Genomic DNA, 26473 nt, shown 5'->3' with positions numbered 1-26473 from the left:
GGTCATGGGGGGGGGCTGGTGGTGCTTGGGGTCATGGATCCCACTCCTGCCCTTGTATCAGCGGGTCAGGCGGTGGTGGTGGGGTGTCATGGATCCATCCTGCCTTGTATCAGCGGGTCAGGCTGGTGGTGGTGGTGTCATGGATCCATCCTGCCTTGTATCAGCGGGTCAGGCTGGTGGTGGTGGTGTCATGGATCCATCCTGCCTTGTATCAGCAGGTCAGGCTGGTGGTGGTGGTGTCATGGATCCATCCTGCCTTGTATCAGCGGCTCAGGCTGGTGGTGGTGGTGGTGTCATGGATCCATCCTGCCTTGTATCAGCGGGTCAGGCTGGTGGTGGTGGTGTCATGGATCCATCCTGCCTTGTATCAGCGGCTCAGGCTGGTGGTGCTGGTGTCATGGATCCATCCTGCCTTGTATCAGCGGCTCAGGCTGGTGGTGGTGTCATGGATCCATCCTGCCTTGTATCAGCGGGTCAGGCTGGTGGTGCTGGTGTCATGGATCCATCCTGCCTTGTATCAGCGGCTCAGGCTGGTGGTGGTGGTGTCATGGATCCATCCTGCCTTGTATCAGCGGCTCAGGCTGGTGGTGGTGGTGTCATGGATCCATCCTGCCTTGTATCAGCGGGTCAGGCTGGTGGTGGTGGTGTCATGGATCCATCCTGCCTTGTATCAGCGGCTCAGGCTGGTGGTGGTGGTGTCATGGATCCATCCTGCCTTGTATCAGCGGCTCAGGCTGGTGGTGGTGGTGTCATGGATCCATCCTGCCTTGTATCAGCGGGTCAGGCTGGTGGTGGTGGTGTCATGGATCCATCCTGCCTTGTATCAGCGGTCAGGCTGGTGGTGGTGGTGTCATGGATCCATCCTGCCTTGTATCAGCGGGTCAGGCTGGTGGTGGTGGTGTCATGGATCCATCCTGCCTTGTATCAGCGGCTCAGGGCTGGTGGGGGTGCTGTCATGGATCCATCCTGCCTTGTATCAGCGGCTCAGGCTGGTGGTGGTGGTGGTGTCATGGATCCATCCTGCCTTGTATCAGCGGCTCAGGCTGGTGGTGGTGTCATGGATCCATCCTGCCTTGTATCAGCGGGTCAGGCTGGTGGTGGTGGTGTCATGGATCCATCCTGCCTTGTATCAGCGGCTCAGGCTGGTGGTGGTGGTGTCATGGATCCATCCTGCCTTGTATCAGCGGCTCAGGCTGGTGGTGCTGGTGTCATGGATCCATCCTGCCTTGTATCAGCGGGTCAGGCTGGTGGTGGTGGTGTCATGGATCCATCCTGCCTTGTATCAGCGGGTCAGGCTGGTGCTGGTGGTGTCATGGATCCATCCTGCCTTGTATCAGCGGCTCAGGCTGGTGGTGGTGGTGTCATGGATCCATCCTGCCTTGTATCAGCGGCTCAGGCTGGTGGTGGTGGTGTCATGGATCCATCCTGCCTTGTATCAGCGGGTCAGGCTGGTGGTGGTGGTGTCATGGATCCATCCTGCCTTGTATCAGCGGGTCAGGCTGGTGGTGGTGGTGTCATGGATCCATCCTGCCTTGTATCAGCGGGTCAGGCTGGTGGTGGTGGTGTCATGGATCCATCCTGCCTTGTATCAGCGGGTCAGGCTGGTGGTGGTGGTGTCATGGATCCATCCTGCCTTGTATCAGCGGCTCAGGCTGGTGGTGGTGGTGTCATGGATCCATCCTGCCTTGTATCAGCGGCTCAGGCTGGTGGTGGTGGTGTCATGGATCCATCCTGCCTTGTATCAGCGGGTCAGGCTGGTGGTGGTGGTGTCATGGATCCATCCTGCCTTGTATCAGCGGGTCAGGCTGGTGGTGGTGGTGTCATGGATCTATCCTGCCTTGTATCAGCGGCTCAGGCTGGTGGTGGTGGTGTCATGGATCCATCCTGCCTTGTATCAGCGGGTCAGGCTGGTGGTGGTGGTGTCATGGATCCATCCTGCCTTGTATCAGCGGGTCAGGCTGGTGGTGGTGTCATGGATCCATCCTGCCTTGTATCAGCGGGTCAGGCTGGTGGTGGTGGTGTCATGGATCCATCCTGCCTTGTATCAGCGGGTCAGGCTGGTGGTGTCATGGATCCATCCTGCCTTGTATCAGCGGCTCAGGCTGGTGGTGGTGGTGTCATGGATCCATCCTGCCTTGTATCAGCGGCTCAGGCTGGTGGTGGTGGTGTCATGGATCCATCCTGCCTTGTATCAGCGGGTCAGGCTGGTGGTGGTGGTGTCATGGATCCATCCTGCCTTGTATCAGCGGCTCAGGCTGGTGGTGGTGGTGTCATGGATCCATCCTGCCTTGTATCAGCGGGTCAGGCTGGTGGTGGTGGTGTCATGGATCCATCCTGCCTTGTATCAGTGGGTCAGGCTGGTGGTGGTGGTGTCATGGATCCATCCTGCCTTGTATCAGCGGCTCAGGCTGGTGGTGGTGGTGTCATGGATCCATCCTGCCTTGTATCAGCGGGTCAGGCTGGTGGTGCTGGTGTCATGGATCCATCCTGCCTTGTATCAGCGGGTCAGGCTGGTGGTGGTGGTGTCATGGATCCATCCTGCCTTGTATCAGCGGGTCAGGCTGGTGGTGGTGGTGTCATGGATCCATCCTGCCTTGTATCAGCGGGTCAGGCTGGTGGTGGTGGTGTCATGGATCCATCCTGCCTTGTATCAGCGGGTCAGGCTGGTGGTGGTGGTGTCATGGATCCATCCTGCCTTGTATCAGCGGCTCAGGCTGGTGGTGCTGGTGTCATGGATCCATCCTGCCTTGTATCAGCGGCTCAGGCTGGTGGTGCTGGTGTCATGGATCCATCCTGCCTTGTATCAGCGGCTCAGGCTGGTGGTGGTGGTGTCATGGATCCATCCTGCCTTGTATCAGCGGGTCAGGCTGGTGCTGGTGGTGTCATGGATCCATCCTGCCTTGTATCAGCGGGTCAGGCTGGTGCTGGTGGTGTCATGGATCCATCCTGCCTTGTATCAGCGGGTCAGGCTGGTGCTGGTGGTGTCATGGATCCATCCTGCCTTGTATCAGCGGGTCAGGCTGGTGGTGGTGGTGTCATGGATCCATCCTGCCTTGTATCAGCGGGTCAGGCTGGTGGTGGTGTCATGGATCCATCCTGCCTTGTATCAGCGGGTCAGGCTGGTGGTGGTGGTGTCATGGATCCATCCTGCCTTGTATCAGCGGGTCAGGCTGGTGGTGGTGGTGTCATGGATCCATCCTGCCTTGTATCAGCGGGTCAGGCTGGTGGTGGTGGTGTCATGGATCCATCCTGCCTTGTATCAGCGGCTCAGGCTGGTGGTGGTGGTGGTGTCATGGATCCATCCTGCCTTGTATCAGCGGCTCAGGCTGGTGCTGGTGGTGTCATGGATCCATCCTGCCTTGTATCAGCGGTTCAGGCTGGTGCTGGTGGTGTCATGGATCCATCCTGCCTTGTATCAGCGGGTCAGGCTGGTGGTGGTGGTGTCATGGATCCATCCTGCCTTGTATCAGCGGCTCAGGCTGGTGGTGGTGGTGTCATGGATCCATCCTGCCTTGTATCAGCGGGTCAGGCTGGTGGTGGTGTCATGGATCCATCCTGCCTTGTATCAGCGGGTCAGGCTGGTGCTGGTGGTGTCATGGATCCATCCTGCCTTGTATCAGCAGGTCAGGCTGGTGGTGGTGGTGTCATGGATCCATCCTGCCTTGTATCAGCGGGTCAGGCTGGTGCTGGTGGTGTCATGGATCCATCCTGCCTTGTATCAGCAGGTCAGGCTGGTGGTGGTGGTGTCATGGATCCATCCTGCCTTGTATCAGCGGCTCAGGCTGGTGGTGGGGGTGTCATGGATCCATCCTGCCTTGTATCAGCGGGTCAGGCTGGTGCTGGTGGTGTCATGGATCCATCCTGCCTTGTATCAGCAGGTCAGGCTGGTGGTGGTGGTGTCATGGATCCATCCTGCCTTGTATCAGCGGGTCAGGCTGGTGCTGGTGGTGTCATGGATCCATCCTGCCTTGTATCAGCAGGTCAGGCTGGTGGTGGTGGTGTCATGGATCCATCCTGCCTTGTATCAGCGGCTCAGGCTGGTGGTGGGGGTGTCATGGATCCATCCTGCCTTGTATCAGCGGCTCAGGCTGGTGGTGGGGGTGTCATGGATCCATCCTGCCTTGTTTCAACGGTTCAGGCTGGTGGTGGTGGTGTCATGGTGTGGGGAATATTTTCTTGGCACTCTTTGGGCCCCTTGCTACAACGCCACAGCCTACCTGAGTATTGTTGCTGCCCATGTCCATCCCTTTATGAGCACAATGTACCCTGTAACATCTGATGGCTACTTTCAGCAGGATAATGCGCCATGTCATAAAGCTGGAAGCATCTCAGACTGGTTTCTTGAACATGACAATGAGGTCACTGGACACAAATGGCCTCCACAGTCACCAGATTTCAATCCAATCTTTGGGATGTGGTGGAACGGGAGATTCGCATCATGGATGTGCAGCCGACAAATCTGCAGCAACTGTGTGATGCCATCATGTCACTATGGAGCAAAATCTCTGAGGAGCTTCCAGCACCTTGTTGTATCTATGCCACCAAGAATTGAGGCAGTTCTGAAGGCAAAAGGGGGTCCAACCCGTTACTAGCATGGTGGACCTAATAAAGTGGCCGGTGAGTGTATGTGTGTATAATGTGTGTGTGTATATAAGGGTTAGGTTATATTCCGGTTTTGTTTCCTCTTTCAGACACACGTGGCTCACCAGCATCCTGATCTTGGGAATGCTGCACTGCAGACACTGGGATTTTGTGTTTTTAACAGTACGATAGCGTCTTGTGTATCAGGTACCGTTATGTTCTGTATCTTTCTGCTGCTGGGCGGATGATACTTATAAGACGTCCTTTGGCTGCACATTATCGCCCTCGAACTGAGGTTAATGCGTCGTCCGTGTGTGAGTGGCCGCTCAGGCGCAGGTGATGGCAGACGCCAGGAATGGGATCGGCTCGCTGATGATTGCTGGGACCGTGCGCTCTCTGTAGAAACAGTGAATGGCCCCCAGTTACTGCGTTTTGTGCCGGGCGCCTCTTACACTCCAGGCAAAGCTAAATCATTGAGTATACATGGTGCAGGGTTTGTATTCCTGTAACCCGGGGTCCTGCTCCTCCCTCCAGGCCCTGCACAAGGTAATTCAATGCTTCGGCTGTGACTGGAGCGTCCCTATGTAGCCAAATGGGAAATGTGCAAATACACATGGGATAGGGAAGATATTGCCTCTTTACCTTGTAAGGCAACATTTCTTACCATGGAGCATGACTTGTCAGGAAGGACATGTGGGATTTGTATTCCAGAAGGAACAGATTCCCAGCGCTCTATCCATGTCTAAGCTTTTCACTAGGGGCAGGAAGGAAGAGTTCACCTTACAGAGACTTTGCCAGTCAAGGCCGCCTTGCAGGTGTGTGGAGACTTATGGCCATTGATGCTGGGATTCTGGGAAATATGCAGATATGTTTTCCAGCAAGGGTTCTAGGGATTTCCCCCGAAGACAAGTTTCTAAAATGTACTCAGGATAGCAAAATAACACATTCACTGTTCACAAAAATCCAGCATTTCACAGATATAAGTCCAACCTGTCTCTGTCCTGCTGTACACAATTTCATTTGCCCCTAGACATGACCCTGTAACTTCTGACTTAGGGTTGGGGCCGCCATTTTTTAATCCTGTGTGACGCTGTGCTGGGGAGTGTCTTTGCACTGTAGCCCCGCCCCCTGCACTGTAGCCCCGCCCCTGTAGTCAGCACGCAGCTCACTCCCTGTTCACACTGCGACACAGAATCTGAGTTCCTGCAGCAGCCAGAGAAGCTACAAACTACACACAGATATCAGGAGGCACAGACGATCTAGGATGCTGTGGAACAGTAGATGTAGCAGTGCGGACTCGGATACTAGTACAACGTTCAGAAGCTAAATTAAAGTGTATATTAGCCACATTGGAAAGCCCCTCTAAGGGAAAACTCTGCCTTGTTCGGCTGCCTTGCATGCTCTCTGTGGCCTTAATTGTCAGTCTCTGTAAGGAGAGCTCTTGCTTCCCGACCCGTGTGTGATAAGCGAGTGTTTCTGTTGGTAATTCCGTTTATCTCCCTTTTTTAGTATCCGTTATTTTTGGCCAAAACCTTTAGTGGAGAATAGAGATGAGGTATAATGGAAGGCCTAGCATGCACTTTTATTAGGATCTCCCTGTACTGCATGCATCAGCCAGGAGTGAGTGTGAACAGAGCCTAAAGCACTGGCAATGTTTCATCAGAGGGAAGTAGAAGTGTCTGCTTGTTAGAAGCTGGAGGAGTATGGACGGCTCATCTGTACAGAATTCGCAGTGTGAAGCTCATCCTTATCAATGGTTTTCCTTGTAGGATCGGAGGTACAAGAATTGCTGTCTGCACTAAACGGTATCGCTGTAAAGGCAGCCGATAAAAACTCCTGCACTCGAGCACTTTGGGTGATTTCTAAACAAAACTTCTCTCCTGAAGAAGTTGGGAAGGCGGTAAGTGTCTGCGCAAAGCGACTGACTTCATGTCGAGTATTTGTGGCGATCATTAACAATGGTGAATAAATGTCTCTCGGCTCTTAGGTCCCTTCTATACTTTCTACATTAGAAAATGTACTTAATAAAGATGTGCAGTCGCTGGTCATTGCATATGAAGCGCTGAACGTGGTGATAAGGTAAGAGATGCTTTATAGTATTGTCTTAGGACATAAAATCCCTGCAGAAGCGCCTTCAGTCCAGAGTTGTGACCCACACATCAACCGTTTGGGGTGAATCCATAGTTTTTTGTGGAAGTTTTAAGTAATCTACAGACCAGGAAGCGGCAGCGAATATTGGCTGGAAAGCGGTAACTTAGCTGTCATTGGATGTAACGTTCCTTTATGTGTGTATCGGCTTTTCTCTTCCTTGTTCTGCTTGTTAATCTCCTGTGTTTTGCTATGTTTTAGGCTGTTGGAACAGGCGCCAGCACAGATGACGGCAGAGGCGGTCCGCTGGGCCAAGTTCATCATTCCCCTGGTTATTCACTCTGCTTCAAAGGTTCGGATAAGAGCCGCGACCGTCCTGGAGATCGGTGTGCCGCTGTTACTCCACAAACAGCAGGAGGTGGCGGCTCTTACAGAGCAGCTCATGACCACTGTGAGTAATGTCCGTCCTATGTCGTGCACTGGGGACTGGCGGCGGGGCTCGTGTAGCATCTGTCATGTGTCCCCATTTATTTCTTTTGGCTCATATACACATCTAGTTTCCCTGTCCCCGCATACGAGTGACTTGTTGAGCTCAAAATGATCGAGCAGGTCCTGTACCCACCTGTTCTACTACCATTGGAGTGTGAGTGGATGTCGCACACGGACAGGGGGGCTGCTGACCACCGGCCTGGTCATGTTATACCTGCTGTGCCACTCGCACTGTCACCGGAGGTCCCCCATTGTTGCCAGTGATACACATGTTCTTGCTTTAACAAAGCATTCGGGATATGTACCATATACATATAACATGTCAAGCCTCTGCATTCAGCTCCTGACCTGGTAGTGGTGAGAACTAGCCACATGCACACGACCATAATGGGGGGCCAGATCACTGCTCCCATAAAGCACACTCATTGCGGCCTTGCCAGATATGGTGCATGTCCTATACATCAATGGACTAGCGGTGCAGCCTTTCGGCTTTTGATGGAGAGGGGAGGAGAGAGAAGTGCTTCCCCCCACACTCCTCCCATCAGTGTATGCCACAGTCAAATCTCTATAACTACTGATTTCTTATTATTTTATTTGCTGCTGATGTTGCAGTGCAAAGGTCACTGAACCCCCGAGCCACACTACTAGATGGTGGCAGAACTAGCAGAATTCTGCATCGTCTGCACGTGGTCTAATACTCCTCCAATCTTCTTTCATGCAGAAAATTATTGCTGAGCTCCATAAACTCTTCGCCTCTAAGAATGAGACGTACGTGCTGAAGCTGTGGCCCTTGTTTGTGAAGATTTTGGGGAAGGTAATGGCAAGTAGCTGTTTGGGGTTGTTTTAGGTGAGTGATTTTTATTTTTATAGATTTTTCAGCTATTTATAATTTTTTTTCTTATGAAGACTCTGCATCGCAGCGGCAGCTTTATCAACTCTTTGCTGCAACTGGAAGAATTAGGATTCCGAAGTGGTACCCCGACGGTGAAGAAAATTGCATTTATCGCTTGGAAGAGTCTCATTGATAACTTTGCGCTGAATCCAGGTAAATTCTCATGTCAAGTAAACCAGGGACACTTCTAGATCCAGGCACCGTCACTGTGGTAATCCTCTTACATTTGTTATCCCTGGCCGCCTTTCTTCTAAAATCAACTTTTAAAATAATGCTAATGAGCCAGAAGAACCCTGAGGGGTGTTACCTGAGCCTCTCTGCTATAGCCTCACAGGTTTTTACACTGTGCAGCCTCTGAAGCTGCATGATGGTTTGGCTCTGGTATCTCCCCCTTAGAGTTGATTTTAGAAGGATGGAGACCATGGGTAACACATATAAGAAGAGCCCACAGTCCCGGTACCTGGAACTAGGAGTAATGTCCCTGGTTTATCAGGACGGATTGTGATGGTGGATTTCCTAACCCTAAGAATGGGATTAGTAGCTTTGACTACTTTAGTTATGTTTGTGTGTTCCTGGTTCTTCTTGTGACTTTGTATAATTCTTGTATAATTTGCCCCTTTGCTCGCCTGTGCTCTGCCCTGCCCCCTTTGCTCGCCTGTGCCCTGCCCTGCCCCCTTTGCTCGCCTGTGCCCTGCCCTGCCCCCTTTGCTCGCCTGTGCCCTGCCCTGCCCCCTTTGCTCGCCTGTGCCCTGCCCTGCCCCCTTTGCTCGCCTGTGCCCTGCCCTGCCCCCTTTGCTCGCCTGTGCCCTGCCCTGCCCCCTTTGCTCGCCTGTGCGCCCTGCCCTGCCCCCTTTGCTCGCCTGTGCGCCCTGCCCTGCCCCCTTTGCTCGCCTGTGCGCCCTGCCCTGCCCCCTTTGCTCGCCTGTGCGCCCTGCCCTGCCCCCTTTGCTCGGCCGTGCGCCCTGCCCTGCCCCCTTTGCTCGGCCGTGCGCCCTGCCCTGCCCCCTTTGCTCGGCCGTGCGCTCTGCCCTGCCCCCTTTGCTCGGCCGTGCGCTCTGCCCTGCCCCCTTTGCTCGGCCGTGCGCTCTGCCCTGCCCCCTTTGCTCGGCCGTGCGCCCTGCCCTGCCCCCTTTGCTCGGCCGTGCGCCCTGCCCTGCCCCCTTTGCTCGCCTGTGCGCCCTGCCCTGCCCCCTTTGCTCGCCTGTGCGCCCTGCCCTGCCCCCTTTGCTCGGCCTGTGCGCCCTGCCCTGCCCCCTTTGCTCGGCCGTGCGCCCTGCCCTGCCCCCTTTGCTCGGCCGTGCGCCCTGCCCTGCCCCCTTTGCTCGGCCGTGCGCTCTGCCCTGCCCCCTTTGCTCGGCTGTGCGCTCTGCCCTGCCCCCTTTGCTCGGCTATAATTTTTCTGTTTCCTCAGATATTCTGTGCAGTTCAAAGCGCCTGAAGCTTCTTATGCAGCCACTGAGCTCGATCAATGTCAGGACGGAGCTTCTGGCTCTCACGAAGGTCGAGGTCTGGTGGTATCTTCTCCTGCGTCTTGGCCCTAACCTCCCTGCGCACTTTGAGCAGGTAATGACACCTCGCGCTCTGCTATTACTCGTTATTTGGCTGCTTCCCGTTGTATGATGTTCGGAAGCTGCTGGATGGGTAACGGTTTCCCACCGATGAGATGCTGACGCCCGTTCCTGTCTATACAAATCTTCTCGCTTCCCCTGTAACCGCGCAGGGTTAATCTCCAGGCCCATTTATTATAAAGGATACGAGTTCTTGGAGAATCGCTGATTCTTACTTTCTGCCTTGGTTTAGGTCTGTCTGCCGCTCATTCAAAGCGCTTTAAGTGTAGAGACTCCTGCAACACCGTTACGTGGAGCCAACCAGAGCCTGGCGGCATCCACACCTCTTCAGAAAGGTAACCGCGTCCCCTCTGATAACTTGTGGCCACTCGTGTCCTACCTCTGATATGTAAACCAAGAAGAAGCTTCTTGAACATGGGATTGGGCCACATCTCTATGCGGGTGTTGTCTCTATACAGAGCTTTAAGAAAACTGATTAAAGGGGTTGTCTGCTAACAAACGGGGCGCGTACAAGACCCTAACAGTCATTTGTTGTATACTTAAAGGGGTGTTACCAACTGTACATTTAAATTATCTACAATATGTATACATGGATGTTATTAAAATATATGCCTGTGACGATAATTTCCCATAAATATAGGATACGACCACCACTGCTAGAGATTGCACACAGAAACAAATTGTTACATATGAAATGTCCGGGAATTGCTGCATGTCCCACAGCCGTCCTGTGGTATTGTGCACTGAATCCTGGTGGTCAGGCAAAGCTCAATAGTGCATGCTGGACTACTACAACTAGAGTGCCGAGATGGTTGTATCCAAGGACACTTTTCATTTCCAGGGGAAATTATCTTGACACGGGTACACCCTTGCCGTCACCCCAGGGTAGAGTTCGCCAGACAGGACTCAAGGCCTCTTGCAATCACAGGCATCCCAGGACCCTAGAAGGAAGCTACAATGATAATCCAAACTTATTCTCCTTCCTTCTACTGTATTGGTGTCCTCAGGTGCCTATACAATTTAAATCTGTGACACAGCAGGTAGTAATGAGTTACTGCTTGAATTGTCGCATTGACACTTTGCAAAAAATATGTGGGTTTTTGTTGTAGTTTGGGCACTCGGTGTCTAAAAGGTTCACCATCACTGCTCTAGAGTCTAATGGTCCATGACCAGTGTGAGGGACCCTGGAAGTCGTAGAAAGTCCTGGAAAGCATACTTTATTTTGTTGGGTATGTTATAGGTGACCGTATTAGGTTAATAATAGAATTTAATAGGTGAAGGAAATCTGTCTTTTACGTTTTGTAAGGTGCAGAAGAGACACTAAATGGCGCTAGAGCGGTGTCTGTTCTTGCACAGGATAATGGAGGGTGATTATACTTTGTTTTTCTGTAAGGTCATCTTTTGGTATCTGAATTTTATGTCTTATCAATACAGGAAGCTTTACGTTCAACAGTCCAGCGACCCCTAAAATAAACCTGAATTCCAGTCTCCTGGCGTCCGTGGCGTTTCCCTCCGTTCACCTCTTGGGTATCGAGATGATGCTCCATTTCCTCCTGGGTCCGGAGGTGGTGCAGTTTGCTGCTCGGCACAAGCTGGTGCTCAGTTTAGGTAAGTGCTGATCCTTGGAGACGTTTAGGTCACTAGTACTGGGTGTGATATGTTATATACGTGTTGTGCAGAGCCCCTCCAGCATCGCCTGGTCAGCAGCGCGTCCTTCTTCAGTAAACACGCCAGCACGCTGCTCGGAGCCGTACAGGATGGCTTCATCACCATCGGAAAAGACGCCTCAGGTAAGTGATGACCAGCGGATATTAGGACTGGGAATGTTCTGCTCTTCTGGGTGTTCACTTATGTGATCCATCTCTTTCAGGCACCGTCCTTCATGCGGTGTGGAGGGATATGATCGACTTTGTGAAGAATGCAATGGATACAGGTATTTCCCATCATTCACATGTACCTAGGTATACAGGCACTACCCGGGCCCACCAGTGCCTGGTCCTTTTTATATTCTAATTTGAACCTATTTTTGTATCTTTCTACCCAATACATATTAAAAGTTAAGTTTTACATTGGTCACCCACTTTCTTGTACTCTCTGAGCAAGATCTGTGTAACGTCTCATTTTCCACCACTTCCACCTCAAGGACACGTGAAGGATCCTTGAAGAGGGTTCACAGGTTGAGTCTCTGCTTACATCTAGCAAAGACCCGTGAAATGTATGCTGCCTGGGGGCGGGCTGTGGCCGCTCGCCTGTATGCTGCCTGGGGGCGGGCTGTGGCCGCTCGCCTGTATGCTGCCTGGGGGCGGGCTGTGGCCGCTCGCCTGTATGCTGCCTGGGGGCGGGCTGTGGCCGCTCGCCTGTATGCTGCCTGGGGGCGGGCTGTGGCCGCTCGCCTGTATGCTGCCTGGGGGCGGGCTGTGGCCGCTCGCCTGTATGCTGCCTGGGGGCGGGCTGTGGCCGCTCGCCTGTATGCTGCCTGGGGGCGGGCTGTGGCCGCTCGCCTGCATGCTGCCTGGGGGCGGGCTGTGGCCGCTCGCCTGCATGCTGCCTGGGGGCGGGCTGTGGCCGCTCGCCTGCATGCTGCCTGGGGGCGGGCTGTGGCCGCTCGCCTGCATGCTGCCTGGGGGCGGGCTGTGGCCGCTCGCCTGCATGCTGCCTGGGGGCGGGCTGTGGCCGCTCGCCTGCATGCTGCCTGGGGGCGGGCTGTGGCCGCTCGCCTGCATGCTGCCTGGGGGCGGGCTGTGGCCGCTCGCCTGCATGCTGCCTGGGGGCGGGCTGTGGCCGCTCGCCTGCATGCTGCCTGGGGGCGGGCTGTGGCCGCTCGCCTGCATGCTGCCTGGGGGCGGGCTGTGGCCGCTCGCCTGCATGCTGCCTGGGGGCGGGCTGTGGCCGCTCGCCTGCATGCTGCCTGGGGGCGGGCTGTGGCCGCTCGCCTGCATGCTGCCTGGGGGCGGGCTGTGGCCGCTCGCCTGCATGCTGCCTGGGGGCGGGCTGTGGCCGCTCGCCTGCATGCTGCCTGGGGGCGGGCTGTGGCCGCTCGCCTGCATGCTGCCTGGGGGCGGGCTGTGGCCGCTCGCCTGCATGCTGCCTGGGGGCGGGCTGTGGCCGCTCGCCTGCATGCTGCCTGGGGGCGGGCTGTGGCCGCTCGCCTGCATGCTGCCTGGGGGCGGGCTGTGGCCGCTCGCCTGCATGCTGCCTGGGGGCGGGCTGTGGCCGCTCGCCTGCATGCTGCCTGGGGGCGGGCTGTGGCCGCTCGCCTGCATGCTGCCTGGGGGCGGGCTGTGGCCGCTCGCCTGCATGCTGCCTGGGGGCGGGCTGTGGCCGCTCGCCTGCATGCTGCCTGGGGGCGGGCTGTGGCCGCTCGCCTGCATGCTGCCTGGGGGCGGGCTGTGGCCGCTCGCCTGCATGCTGCCTGGGGGCGGGCTGTGGCCGCTCGCCTGCATGCTGCCTGGGGGCGGGCTGTGGCCGCTCGCCTGCATGCTGCCTGGGGGCGGGCTGTGGCCGCTCGCCTGCATGCTGCCTGGGGGCGGGCTGTGGCCGCTCGCCTGCATGCTGCCTGGGGGCGGGCTGTGGCCGCTCGCCTGCATGCTGCCTGGGGGCGGGCTGTGGCCGCTCGCCTGCATGCTGCCTGGGGGCGGGCTGTGGCCGCTCGCCTGCATGCTGCCTGGGGGCGGGCTGTGGCCGCTCGCCTGCATGCTGCCTGGGGGCGGGCTGTGGCCGCTCGCCTGCATGCTGCCTGGGGGCGGGCTGTGGCCGCTCGCCTGCATGCTGCCTGGGGGCGGGCTGTGGCCGCTCGCCTGCATGCTGCCTGGGGGCGGGCTGTGGCCGCTCGCCTGCATGCTGCCTGGGGGCGGGCTGTGGCCGCTCGCCTGCATGCTGCCTGGGGGCGGGCTGTGGCCGCTCGCCTGCATGCTGCCTGGGGGCGGGCTGTGGCCGCTCGCCTGCATGCTGCCTGGGGGCGGGCTGTGGCCGCTCGCGTCCCCAAATTTGCAGCAATGAAGATCTCATCTCGTCCTGCAAAATGACCTTACACGTCTCCGTACAGCACAGTAAAACGGGAATGGGGGAAATTTGTACAATTTTTTTTTATAAATGTATTAAAATGGATAAAGTTGTCATCTATGTGATTGTACTGCGCAGAGAATGAAGGGGAGGTGTTACACAGGGAGCGCTGTCTATTGATCGCACCAGAAATGGCACCAAATCCGTTATTTATAAGTTTCACAGTTATGAAGAAAACTTTTCCAGCTTCCTAGTACATGATATTGGATATTGCCACTAGGAAGGTTCAAAAAAAAACCAAGCCCCGTGTAATCTCTGTACATGTAGATATAAAACGTTATGGATTTTGATAATCCTGAGAAAGTGACGCGTCTGACTTTGATTTCAAAGCTTGTTATTGCTTATAGGAAGCAAGAAGGAGAAGCAAGGATCCGAGGTCCTGACATTTCTGCTGCAAGCTTTAAAAAACATCATTGTGTCGGATTCTCTGCAGGTGGAAAAGTGTCTGGTAAGTGCGGAGCGAGACTGTTAGATGTGGAGACTGTGTGTGCGCCGCTGATCATCCTCCCCTCTCTCCTTAGAGTCTCCTCAAATGCACCGTCAAGGGACTTCCCCAGAAGGTTCTGGCGTCTGCAGCTTATCAGGTGGCAAATATGGATCTTCTTAATGTAAGAAATCTTAGCTGTTTGGATAAGTCCATGGGAGACGGACCCCCCCCCCCCCCCTGCAGTTTTGTTCGCAGGTGAAAGATGTGAACTGAACACGTTTCCCCTTCAAACTCGATGTCATTCACCTGTTGACATAAGATACTGCAACACGTGAAATCCTCCCAAATGCATCACTATGGTGGTTCTGACGGCTTCAGGCGAGTCCTGTTTGGGGCGTGGCTTCCCTTGGGATGAGACTCCACCCACCCAGGGCTTTCCTCAATTATCCGGGTCATAAGAACGCGTCTTATGTCGTGTCCCCACAGGATAGAGGATGAATGTCCGAGCTGATGGAGATTGCCGGGTGCAATCCTCCATATGATGGACACGTGCGAGCGGCTGCTCCTCTTATCTGAGAGCAAAGAGCGACCTCAGACCTGAGACCCCACTGATCAGCAAGTAAAGCCCTGTGGATAGGGCCGTGGGAAAACCCCTTTAATGGCTGGAGCAGCAGGGCAAACGCGTCGCTCCCTTCATTCGGAGATAATGAGCGCTGCACCCGGCTATTTCTGTCTTATACAAAGCCTCATCTCACCGCTCCACTTATTAGTGTGAACAGGAACCACATTCTGCAGATTGCTGGGCTCCTGTTTGGACACTCGCCTACCAGTTACACCTTATCCTGTGGATGGGGGTCAACTTACTCAGGACAGCCCCTTTAATGGGGTCTCTGAGAAATGGCCCTGGGAATGTGCGTGATCTGCCGCCTTTTATCCACAGGGGTCGGAGTTTTTGTAGATTTGGTGATGATTCTAATACATCTATAACTTGTTCTCTCGTGTATTTTAGGGAACTCCTGCTCTGTTTTTAATTCAGCTTCACTTTCACCCTGGACTTCTGGAACACGGTGTTACGGAGGAGAGGTAGGTTACTCCGTACTTATCTGCAGGTATCTATATCCGCACATATGAATTTCCTAGAGGGGCCGCTACTTTGTGTCCCGGCTCCGGGCTAATGGCCCCATCGTTACTGTATCTAGATCTTGTAACTTTTGCATTTCTGATATAGAGGTAGACAAGTCATTGGGGGAGATCTGGCATCACCTTGTTGGTTTCATGTACAGGCAGTCCCCGGATTACGTACAAGATAGGGTCCGGAAGTTTGTTCTTAAGTTGAATTTGTATGTAAGTCGAAACTGTATATTTTATAATTCTAGATCCAGACAAAAAAATTTTTTGGCCCCATTGACAATTGGAGTTTAAACAATTTTTGCTGTAATGGGACCAAGGATTATCAATAAAGCTTCATTACAGACACTTTACAGCTGATCATTGCAGTCTGGGACTATAGTAACATCCAGAGAGGTCACCAGAGGGGTCTGTCTGTAACTAGGGGTTGTCTGTAAGTCGGGTGTCCTTAAGTAGGGGACCGCCTGTACTGCAGCTTGAGACATTTTGATCTGATTTGGGACTTTTAGATCGCCCCTAATAATTTCACATTTTTGCTTTGAGACTTTTTTAGTTCTTGGTTGAGATTGAAAAGACCCAAATGAGACCAAAAAATACATGAAACGGAAAAGGTCATGATAGATCTCCCCAAACGACTTGTCTCCTGTTTGGTGTCATGTATTGCAGCACATGAAAGCAGATGATAGATCTCCCCAAACGACTTGTCTCCTGTTTGGTGTCATGTATTGCAGCACATGAAAGCAGATGATAGATCTCCCCGAACGACTTGTCTCCTGTTTGGTGTCATGTATTGCAGCACATGAAAGCAGATGATAGATCTCCCCGAACGACTTGTCTCCTGTTTGGTGTCATGTATTGCAGCACATGAAAGCAGATGATGGATCTCCCCAAACGACTTGTCTCCTGTTTGGTCTCATGTATTGCAGCACATGAAAGCAGATGATAGATCTCCCCGAACGACTTGTCTCCTGTTTGGTCTCATGTATTGCAGCACATGAAAGCAGATGATAGATCTCCCCGAACGACTTGTCTCCTGTTTGGTGTCATGTATTGCAGCACATGAAAGCAGATGATAGATCTCCCCGAACGACTTGTCTCCTGTTTGGTGTCATGTATTGCAGCACATGAAAGCAGATGATAGATCTCCCCGAACGACTTGTCTCCTGTTTGGTGTCATGTATTGCAGCACATGAAAGCAGATGATAGATCTCCCCGAACGACTTGTCTCCTGTTTGGTGTCATGTATTGCAGCACATGAAAGCAGATGATGGATCTCCCCAAACGACTTGTCTCCTGTTTGGTCTCATGTATTGCAGCACATGAAAGCAGATGATAGATCTCCCCGAACGACTTGTCTCCTGTTTGGTGTCATGTATTGCAGCACATGAAAGCAGATGATAGATCTCCCCGAACGACTTGTCTCCTGTTTGGTCTCATGTATTGCAGCACATGAAAGCAGATGATAGATCTCCCCGAACGACTTGTCTCCTGTTTGGTGTCATGTATTGCAGCACATGAAAGCAGATGATAGATCTCCCCGAACGACTTGTCTCCTGTTTGGTGTCATGTATTGCAGCACATGAAAGCAGATGATAGATCTCCCCGAACGACTTGTCTCCTGTTTGGTGTCATGTATTGCAGCACATGAAAGCAGATGATGGATCTCCCCAAACGACTTGTCTCCTGTTTGGTCTCATGTATTGCAGCACATGAAAGCAGATGATAGATCTCCCCGAACGACTTGTCTCCTGTTTGGTGTCATGTATTGCAGCACATGAAAGCAGATGATAGATCTCCCCGAACGACTTGTCTCCTGTTTGGTGTCATGTATTGCAGCACATGAAAGCAGATGATAGATCTCCCCGAACGACTTGTCTCCTGTTTGGTGTCATGTATTGCAGCACATGAAAGCAGATGATAGATCTCCCCGAACGACTTGTCTCCTGTTTGGTGTCATGTATTGCAGCACATGAAAGCAGATGATGGATCTCCCCAAACGACTTGTCTCCTGTTTGGTCTCATGTATTGCAGCACATGAAAGCAGATGATAGATCTCCCCGAACGACTTGTCTCCTGTTTGGTCTCATGTATTGCAGCACATGAAAGCAGATGATAGATCTCCCCGAACGACTTGTCTCCTGTTTGGTGTCATGTATTGCAGCACATGAAAGCAGATGATAGATCTCCCCGAACGACTTGTCTCCTGTTTGGTCTCATGTATTGCAGCACATGAAAGCAGATGATAGATCTCCCCGAACGACTTGACTCCTGTTTGGTGTCATGTATTGCAGCACATGAAAGCAGATGATAGATCTCCCCAAACGACTTGTCTCCTGTTTGGTCTCATGTATTGCAGCACATGAAAGCAGATGATGGATCTCGTGGTCTTTATACACTGCGTCTTCTTCTTCTCCCCAGGTTCTTTCTGAATTACGAGACTCTCGTGGCTTACGTCTTTTCGGGTCCCACTTCTCCTTTGGCGTTCAGCGAGTCTGTTCTGCAGGAGTTAAACCACGGAGCCAAGTTGCTGGAAAATAAGGAGCTGCTTTGGCGAATGTGGAGTATTTTAATTAACCCTTTGACGGAAAGGATAAATCAGGTGGATGTTTATAGTAAGGGATTTAACATAAGGGCAAAGGCACAGCAGTGTGTTCATTCTGCGGCCATCACACTGTCAGACTGAACACAGCACTCCAAGCATCATAGTTCTGTATGATGCAAGGAGTCCCGGGATAACAGCATAATAGTGTTTTTGGTATGGGGCTATTGTGTGGAGGTTTTGCTGCAACTCCAACTATAAAGCTTGGAGCCCTGTCCCAGAAGAAGGTGCGTTCCGTAAAATGCACTTGTGTCTTTTTGCGTCTCTAGGGGTTCATGCACAGGAATGTGGTTTTTCGGCTGCGTTCCACCTGTACCGTATCATTTCAGTACGTGTAGCACACAACCACATTCACGTTAATGGTAAATTCTGCCATCCACATGAATGGCCATATGGTGTAACGTGGACGGGGCAACGTCTCATCTTTCCAGCCCAGTGTATTGTTCACCCGAGTCCTGGAGTCGAGTGCATGAAGCTTAAGGCAATTTTTGCAGGAATTGTAGTAAAACCACACATGGAAACCACAAATGATGTATTTTTAATCTGTGATATAAAGTCTAATAATAATTATCCACCCAACCTATAGACAAATGAAGTGAATCAAGGCGATGCTCTGGAGCACAACTTCAGCGCTTTGCACAGCGCTCTGCTGCTGCCCATACGTCACATCTTCCCAGTAGCCGATATCCCTCAGGTATGTCGTCACGTTCTCCTCAGACCTCCGGCCGGCCATGTTCTAGGTTTTGTTACATAGCCCCTCTTACCTCGGCAGCCCACTATGAAGACCTTGATGCGGTCGTGGTCTGAACTGTACAAGGCGTTCTCCCGCTGCGCCGCACTCGTCACGACTACTGATGAAAACGTCTGCTGCGAAGAACTCTGCTCCCGAATTCTTGCCGGACTCGGGGATCAGACCTTGGTGAGTGGTAACGCGCTGCCACCTGCTTATCACTTAGTTTTTATTATCTTTTTATAATGGGAACTTCCTCCTTTCTCTTAGGTTTTGCCACTTCTGGAAAGACTTGTTCAGGTCATTGCAGTCGTCATGGAGTGTTTTAACTTTGCTCCTTATAGCACAAAATTCCAGCCCAAAACAAAAGGTAACCTTCTCCTCAGAGATTGTAGATGTGGAGGGAAGACTCTAAAGCCATTAACCTGTGATCTGTTATATGTATCCCAGGTCCTCACACTCCAACCGATTGGTCTAAGAAGAAAAAAGGACCTCTGGGAAACCTGGATTCTGTCTTAAAGGTCCTGGATAAGTTACTTGAAGGGTTTCACTCCTTGTGCTCTGATCGGAGTCTAATAGAAGCGTCTGGCCCGTCCCTGACTTCTATCGGCTCGTCGGTCCTCAGCTGCCTGTCCGCCTGCATCAGTCACATCAGTTTACCGTCAGTCCTCAGGACCGTGTTCTCCTCACTCACCAAACCAGTCTCCATCTTCTATGCTAAAACCAAGTGAGTACTCAGTACCGTGGAGCTGTAGACCTGTCTAGTAAGGACCCTAACCCTAAGGAATGACCTATATAAGTGTCTGTCCCCTTATCAGGACCCTTCTCATACAGACGGCTGCTATCTGCTTGTAGAGGGGGTTTATTATTTGGAATAGCGCCCCCGGTGCACATGGTGAGCTATAAGCGCATACCTGATATACACATACACGGTGCTGATAGCTGGGGGTTGTTGCCCTGTAGATGGACCCCTCTATCATTACCAGCCGTTACCCGTCCTGTTTCCTTGGGTTGTGTCTTGCAGATATAAGTATTGAGTTGTGACTCCTCCGATCGGATGGATTGTGCGGTGACTTAGTATAGACTCTTCCTATACGGAGTAACTGAGTTTTCTTTTCTCATAGGTCTGAATCGCCCAAAGTGTACGGCAGCCTCGGCAGTAAGGTGAGGAGACGTATTGTCTGGCTCTAATGTCCTGTGTAAGGTCCTTGGACACTGGTGAGTGCGATGCGTCCAGCTCGTATCATGTGCTGCCCGGGCTGACCACACTCTGGTTGCTCAGCATTTAGGTTGGACGTTCCGGCCAGTACATGGACGCTTCGCACTCTCCTGTGTCCGTGGCTTAGACCCTTGGCTCATCCTTTCTCTCTTTAGTTGGATAAACTCCTCGGCGACATCCTCTCGTGTCTCGGCTCCCGATACACCGGCTCCTATGACAATGAATTACTTGAAATCCTTTCCCCTCTGCTCTGTGCCTTATTTCTCCACAAGAACAAATCCTTCAGGAATCAAGTGACACAATTCTGGAACGGATCGTTCGCCAAGGCCGCGGTGCTGGTCTATACGGAGGAGCTGAAGTAAGAAGCTTTATAACTGTATATTGTGTCTAGACTCCTTCCAATGTCATCGATTTCCTCTCATCATTCTACTTCTTTCTGCACAGACCAGTTTTAAGCCAAGTTAAACGCAAAACTCCGATTATATTACCCGGCTTTACCTACTCTGACCCGGTGGAGGAATCCAGCGGAGCCTATTCTGATAATGTAAGTTGATTTTATTCTTTAACACTTGCTCCATTTGCCCACTCTGCATTCATTCCGTTTCTATCCTAATGTTCCCATCTTCTGTGTTGCAGCTGGACAGCTCCGAGCTGGGGACAAAGATCAGTGGAATAGAAGTGAAATCTGCAGGGAAGAGAGAATTACTACTAACCAGGACCGAAGAGCTAAAAGGAACTCCGACGAAAGGACCCCAGGCCAAGGTGAGAGCCGGCGGCTGTCGCACACTGTTCCCCTCAAATCTAACTTTCGGGACTAATTCTGCATTTTTTAAAAAAGGAATGAAAAGGGTTAACATGATAAGTCCTCCTTAATGTTGTATTAATAGGGAAAATTAAAGGACACTTGCCACCAGGATGAAAGAAGGTATGCAAATGAGCCTGAGGGGCTCCAGACTCCATTAACACCAATGAAGCCTGGAGCCCCTCGGATTATTTGCATACTAGATGCCATTTATAGGAAATCTACCATCAATCCATCATAAACTTTGTCTGCACATTGCAGCCTCCAGATACTATTGTATCTCCTATGATTGTGTGTTGCTATCTCTTGTATATGCCCCGAATCTCCCTTGTGCTGTAATATTCAGGCGGTCGTCTTTTTACCTAACCGGTCTCCCATCTTTTAGTTGAAGCTGGACTTTTCTTCTCCAAACAATAAAAAGAAACTTCTGGAGGAGGAACAATCCGTGGACTTTGTGTTCATCCTTCCTGAAACCAAAGAGCGGGTTTTAACAGAACATCAGAAAGAAGTTCTCCGAACAAAAAGGTTCGTTCTTTCAATGCACGAAAATACAAAAAGAAAACCAAAACTGGTTTCAGAGTTTTTCCTTTTGATTTCAATAAACGTAATTTCTGTTGTCTGTTTCAGGGTGGATATTCCCACAATGTACAACAATTTGGACGCCTCTCAAGACACGACGTTGTTCACACAGTACACACAGAGCCAGGAGAGCTCATCGTGAGTCTTCATACAATTTGTTTTGTGTTCTTAAACTTTCCTGATTTGTATTGGAGATTATGTATTCGGCCTGCACAACCTTATTGTGTTGGTGCGATGGATCCAGGGATCCAACCCCAAACTGCTATAGTAAAATTAGGACCAAGCACATCGGTTAGTTTCAACATGCATTTTAATATCTTCAAAGTGTGAAATACAGCAGTAACGCATGACGTTTCACATACTGTAAGTAAAACTTACATTCAATTAAATGGCAGGAATACAGTGGAAAAGGTCACAATATATTTACAGCGAAACGTCTTTGAAAAGGGCAACGGGCTACATCAGATGCTTTCAGATGGCCCAATGATATAGAATCGGGTCATAAACCGTCGTGTCCAGTGATGTTCTAGGCGCATATAAGACCGGTGTATGGAATGCTCGCAGAAGTGTACCTAGTAATGTTGTTTTGTGATGACCTGGAAGTAGTAATGTAGCATAGAGTCCAGAAACCCTAACAAAAGGCTATAGATAGAGGACTGGAGTATTTCGTCTACATTAGGGAACAGTATTCAGCAATCTCTGTAAAGAAAGTGTTTACCAAAGCTGGATGAAGAGTCTGCTTGTGGTAATTGGCGCTGGGACTCGTGAACGCCATGGGATGCGCGAATGTACCTTGCCGCGGGCCGGCTATGTCACTCCCTTCAAAGGCGGAGCGGAGTGACGCAACAGGTCTGGTGCCAAAAGTGGCGAAACGTAATACGTTACTTCTGTATTTCACACTTTGAAGATGCTGAAACTTACCGATGTGCGTGGGCCTAATTTTACTATATGATTTTTATTGGCGTCTGAACCTTTTTAAATTTTCTTCCTATTAGAGAGAAGCCAGAAATTTTAAATGGGCCGAAAGAAGCTGCTCCTGGAGCAAAGGTAGGTTTCCCTGCTACTCGAGACGTGCAGATTGAGGTCCTCACACAAGCTCATTCGTTACCTGAAACTTGTACTGTACGTCGGCCATTTGTGCTAAGGTTTCGCTCACTCCCTGAGCGACTAGTGTCCAGTAATGAAAACACGATTTCAGTAGGATACAATGATCCCCCTAGGAAGGCTGCGACTCCTTGCATCATAAGTGATTGGTTCTGTTCATGTCTGCGCATACCCAATGTGAAGCCAAATTAGAATTTAGGATTGTTCTCCTGTGGCTCAGTAAACCTATTAGATTGATGCTGTGGAATGTGGTAATTGTAGAGTTAATTATGTCTTTGATCTTTACTTTTGTCTCGTACAGATGGAAGAAAATGGAGAAATGGAAATATCTGAACCCAATGAAGAAAGAACTTCTTTGAATGAATCGGATGCTGAGATGTTGGACGATGAAGCTAAAGCCATAAATGATTCTTCAGCTTTAAACCCATCGGACGATTGTCCAAATGCAACAACTGATGGTCCGAATACCTCAAACATAAGCAACGGCTCTTCAGACATGGTGTTGGGCACCCCTCCCCCACCCCCGAGCAGGAGGCAATCCTTCATCACGTTAGAAAAATTTGACGGTCCAGGAAATCGTTCTTTCAGCCCCTTAGTGGATAAAAAGTTTGTAAAGTCGGAAGAAGTAATTTTGGTTCCCGATAGCCAAGAAGCTGTGGATACATCGGAGAGAGAAAATCCGGAACAGAATGAAAACTCCATAAAGACTGAAGAGACTTCGTCTAGGAGGGAAACCAGAGCGTCACGTGCAGCTGATCAGGCCAAAGACACAACAACTGCATTGGAAGACGATAACCAGAAAACGGGCAAGGAGTCTGCGGATATCAGTGTTAGTATGGAGGGGAGTAACATCGTACCGGATTCCCAACCCACACAGCAAAAAACGGAGGAACTAGAAACTGCAAAAAATTTCATCATAAGTAACACGGACTCAAAGGAAAACACTCCCCCAGACACCGATGACAAAGCTCCTCCTCAGAAAACTCTCACTAAACAGATCTCCTTGAGACGATCCTCCAGACGACAGTCAGAAATATTGGATGCTGTCAGGGATCAGAATGAATCGGAAAAACGAACCCCAACACAAAGTGAACCTAAAGCGGCATCCAAAAAGACCGGACCTGCGCGAGAGGCCGCCAAAAGGCCGCAAAGGGAAACTGAGAAAAGTGAAGGTGAAGATGATCCGAATATTTCTAGGAAACCTCAAGAAGACACTGAAGTTACTATAAAGATCCTAAGTCATGGGAAGAAAGAGGAAGAACTTCCAGATTCTAATTCCTGCAAGGACAGTCAGGAGAAAGTAAAATCTAGAGGCCGCTACCAAACAAGACGATCGCTGCAAGGTGCTGCACCGGCCGTAGACAATTCAGAGTCTGAGAATTCGGAAACTCTAGAAGGTTCTGTTAAAAAGAGGCGAAGGGGGAGACCTAGGAGCACTGACAAATCTAAGGGTGAAGGCTCCCAGGAATCGCAGATGGAAGTGGAAGGGACTATGAAGCCCTCGGAAGATGTCTCCAGTGTAGTAAAGGAAGAGAAGACTCTCTCGGTGATGGATAATAAAACTTATACATTAGACTTTTCAACAACAAATTCGGAGACTTTGAAAGCCGAGTCAGATGGGGACGCTCCAGCGGGCTTAAGTACAACAGAGTATAACAAAACCTGTGACCTCTCCAAAGATGCAACAGAGGTTGGCAGTGCCATGGAAAGTGCAATGACTGAACCCATGCCTGCAGACTTCTCAACCTTGGTCTCTGATGTATTTCAAAGCTCACAAAGTGGCTTCCAGTCACTCGATTGTTCCCATAAAAGAAGTAAGAGAATTAGAAAGTCCAAAAACTGCGACTGCTGCATTGATTCTACAACTAAAATCTTGAGACCGGACGAATGTGAAAGTAAAAACCACAAGACGATCATGTCGTCCACCATGCAGCTTAACGACACAACTTTCTCTGGCCCGTGCGCCATCAGTACACCCCTAGCGAGTGAGCAGGGCTTCTTTAAGACTGCTGGCGAGATCGGATCTTATACAGAATCTGAACAAGAGCAGACTATTACTCCATTAAGTGACAGTAACCATGACACCGGGGAAGTCACACAAGTTTTTGTCCCAGCAAAGACTGAAATCAGTATTAACGAAACCGTGGTGGCAGGAAGTCCAAAAGATGCAAAGTTGGAGACTGTAATTGTGGAGACCAAGTCCCTGGATAATAATGGAGAAGATAATGATATGGAAGTCGGGAAAGTCAATGAGGAGTCAGCTCGCTATAAAACCTATGAAAAAGAGGCAACTGATGTGCCTACAAGTAGTGTCATTGATGAAGAGCTAGAGGAGGACTTGGAGAACGCTCAGAGTATAATCGTAGATGAAGAAGATGGCCGAGTCCTTGGTGGTGAAGGAGATGGGACTAAAGCAGGACAAGTCCTTGGTAGTGGTGGAGACGGCTCTCAAGCAGGCCGAGTCCTTGGTGGTGAAGGAGATGACTCTGAAGCTGGACGAGTCCTTGGTGGTGGTGGAGATGACTCTGAAGCTGGACGAGTCCTTGGTGGTGGTGGAGATGACTCTGAAGCTGGACGAGTCCTTGGTGGTGAAGTAGATTACTCTGAAGCCGGCCGAGTCCTTGGTAGTGGTGGAGATGACCCTGAAGCCGGCCGAGTCCTTGGTAGTGGTGGAGATGACCCTGAAGCCGGCCGAGTCCTTGGTGGTGGTGGAGATGACCCTGAAGCCGGCCGAGTCCTTGGTGGTGGTGGAGATGACCCTGAAGCTGGCCGAGTCCTTGGTGGTGGTGGAGATGACCCTGAAGCTGGCCGAGTCCTTGGTGGTGGTGGAGATGACCCTGAAGCTGGCCGAGTCCTTGGTGGTGGTGGAGATGACCCTGAAGCTGGCCGAGTCCTTGGTAGTGGTGGAGATGACTCTGAAGCCGGACGAGTCCTTGGTGGTGGTGGAGATGACTCTGAAGCCGGCCGAGTCCTTGGGGGTGGTGAAGAATTGGAAATGAAGGACGTCCCAGATTCTAAAGTTGCTGAAGATGACCATGATGTTTTTGAGGAGGTTGTAGACCAAACCATTGTAGCAGATAAGACTTGTGTAGTTAATACTGAAACTAACGCTCAAACCATCCCCGGAGATGAGAACTCTGAGGCTGAAGTGGTCATAGATGAAAAACCTGATGGACACAAAGTGGATGAAAGTGCAGCCACAAAAACAGCTGACGGTGCGGTATTTGAAGACCCTGGTGAAGGACAAGGACGTTCAAACACGGATTCGCCACCTAAAATGAAAGGCTTGGCGGCCATGGCTAACGACAGCCCGAGCGGAAGCTTCTGCTGGTCTCCGTCTGCCTCTCCGTCCACTAGTATTTTAAAGAAAGGTTTAAAGAGACAACAGGAGGTGGAATCACCGTCTCCGGTCAACAAGGTAAGTACCTTATTACCCCACATGTAGCCAATGATTCTGCGGTTGGCCGCTGCCATCTCCGGTAACTTTCCTATTTATTTTGTTGCAGATACGAAGAGTATCATTCGCGAATCCCATATATCAGGAAGGCCTGGCAGACGACATTGATCGGAGAAGCCCGGTCATAAGGAATAGTTCTTCTCCATCTTCAAAAAGCCTTAAAATGTTGACTAATAATAATCAAAAGGTAAGTATCTCCTCTGTCTATTTCCTACGCAGGGGCTTAGGAAAAGTTTCCTACAAGAAAATGGAATCCACAAGGCTGATCAGACCTGACGGCAGCACAGTGTGACGGAGCCGCAGCTGTGCACTAGTGACCTAGTACTGTGATGTCACACAGGTGCACGGCTCATTATATCCCTGGTCATGTGATGTCACACAGGTGCATGGCTCGTTATATCCCTGGTCATGTGATGTCACACAGGTGCACGGCTCGTTATATCCCTGGTCATGTGATGTCACACAGGTGCACGGCTCGTTATATCCCTGGTCATGTGATGTCACACAGGTGCATGGCTCGTTATATCCCTGGTCATGTGATGTCACACAGGTGCATGGCTCGTTATATCCCTGGTCATGTGATGTCACACAGGTGCACGGCTCGTTATATCCCTGGTCATGTGATGTCACACAGGTGCACGGCTCATTATATCCCTGGCCATGTGAGGTCACACAGGTGCACGGCTCATTATATCCCTGGTCATGTGATGTCGCACAGGTGCACGGCTTGTTATATCCCTGGTCATGT

At 51.3% G+C, this 26473-nt stretch overlaps 1 protein-coding gene across 1 annotated transcript in view; it reads left to right on the top strand.

Annotated features, from left to right (window-relative positions):
- Window positions 1–26473, top strand: part of RIF1 (replication timing regulatory factor 1) — a 31939-nt gene that overhangs the window by 1725 nt on the left and 3741 nt on the right. Inside the window, exons 2-29 of the mRNA XM_072122717.1 lie at window positions 4662–4788; window positions 6351–6481; window positions 6569–6660; window positions 6931–7120; window positions 7880–7972; window positions 8065–8203; window positions 9462–9613; window positions 9851–9953; window positions 11053–11226; window positions 11298–11408; window positions 11489–11551; window positions 14028–14128; window positions 14202–14288; window positions 15117–15190; window positions 17654–17834; window positions 18421–18528; window positions 18607–18753; window positions 18835–18934; window positions 19015–19291; window positions 19689–19728; window positions 19939–20141; window positions 20228–20327; window positions 20420–20545; window positions 20971–21110; window positions 21213–21302; window positions 22160–22211; window positions 22570–25686; window positions 25775–25912. Of these exons, the coding sequence (XP_071978818.1) occupies window positions 4662–4788; window positions 6351–6481; window positions 6569–6660; window positions 6931–7120; window positions 7880–7972; window positions 8065–8203; window positions 9462–9613; window positions 9851–9953; window positions 11053–11226; window positions 11298–11408; window positions 11489–11551; window positions 14028–14128; window positions 14202–14288; window positions 15117–15190; window positions 17654–17834; window positions 18421–18528; window positions 18607–18753; window positions 18835–18934; window positions 19015–19291; window positions 19689–19728; window positions 19939–20141; window positions 20228–20327; window positions 20420–20545; window positions 20971–21110; window positions 21213–21302; window positions 22160–22211; window positions 22570–25686; window positions 25775–25912 (6456 nt within the window). The remainder of the gene's footprint in view (window positions 1–4661; window positions 4789–6350; window positions 6482–6568; window positions 6661–6930; window positions 7121–7879; window positions 7973–8064; window positions 8204–9461; window positions 9614–9850; window positions 9954–11052; window positions 11227–11297; window positions 11409–11488; window positions 11552–14027; window positions 14129–14201; window positions 14289–15116; window positions 15191–17653; window positions 17835–18420; window positions 18529–18606; window positions 18754–18834; window positions 18935–19014; window positions 19292–19688; window positions 19729–19938; window positions 20142–20227; window positions 20328–20419; window positions 20546–20970; window positions 21111–21212; window positions 21303–22159; window positions 22212–22569; window positions 25687–25774; window positions 25913–26473) is intronic.

Source organism: Engystomops pustulosus, chromosome 8, assembly GCF_040894005.1.
Source record: "Engystomops pustulosus chromosome 8, aEngPut4.maternal, whole genome shotgun sequence".
In the NCBI taxonomy this organism is placed as follows: domain Eukaryota; kingdom Metazoa; phylum Chordata; class Amphibia; order Anura; family Leptodactylidae; genus Engystomops; species Engystomops pustulosus.
The sequence above is the reverse complement of the archived record's forward strand: the minus strand, read 5'-3'. Positions and strand labels throughout refer to the sequence as shown.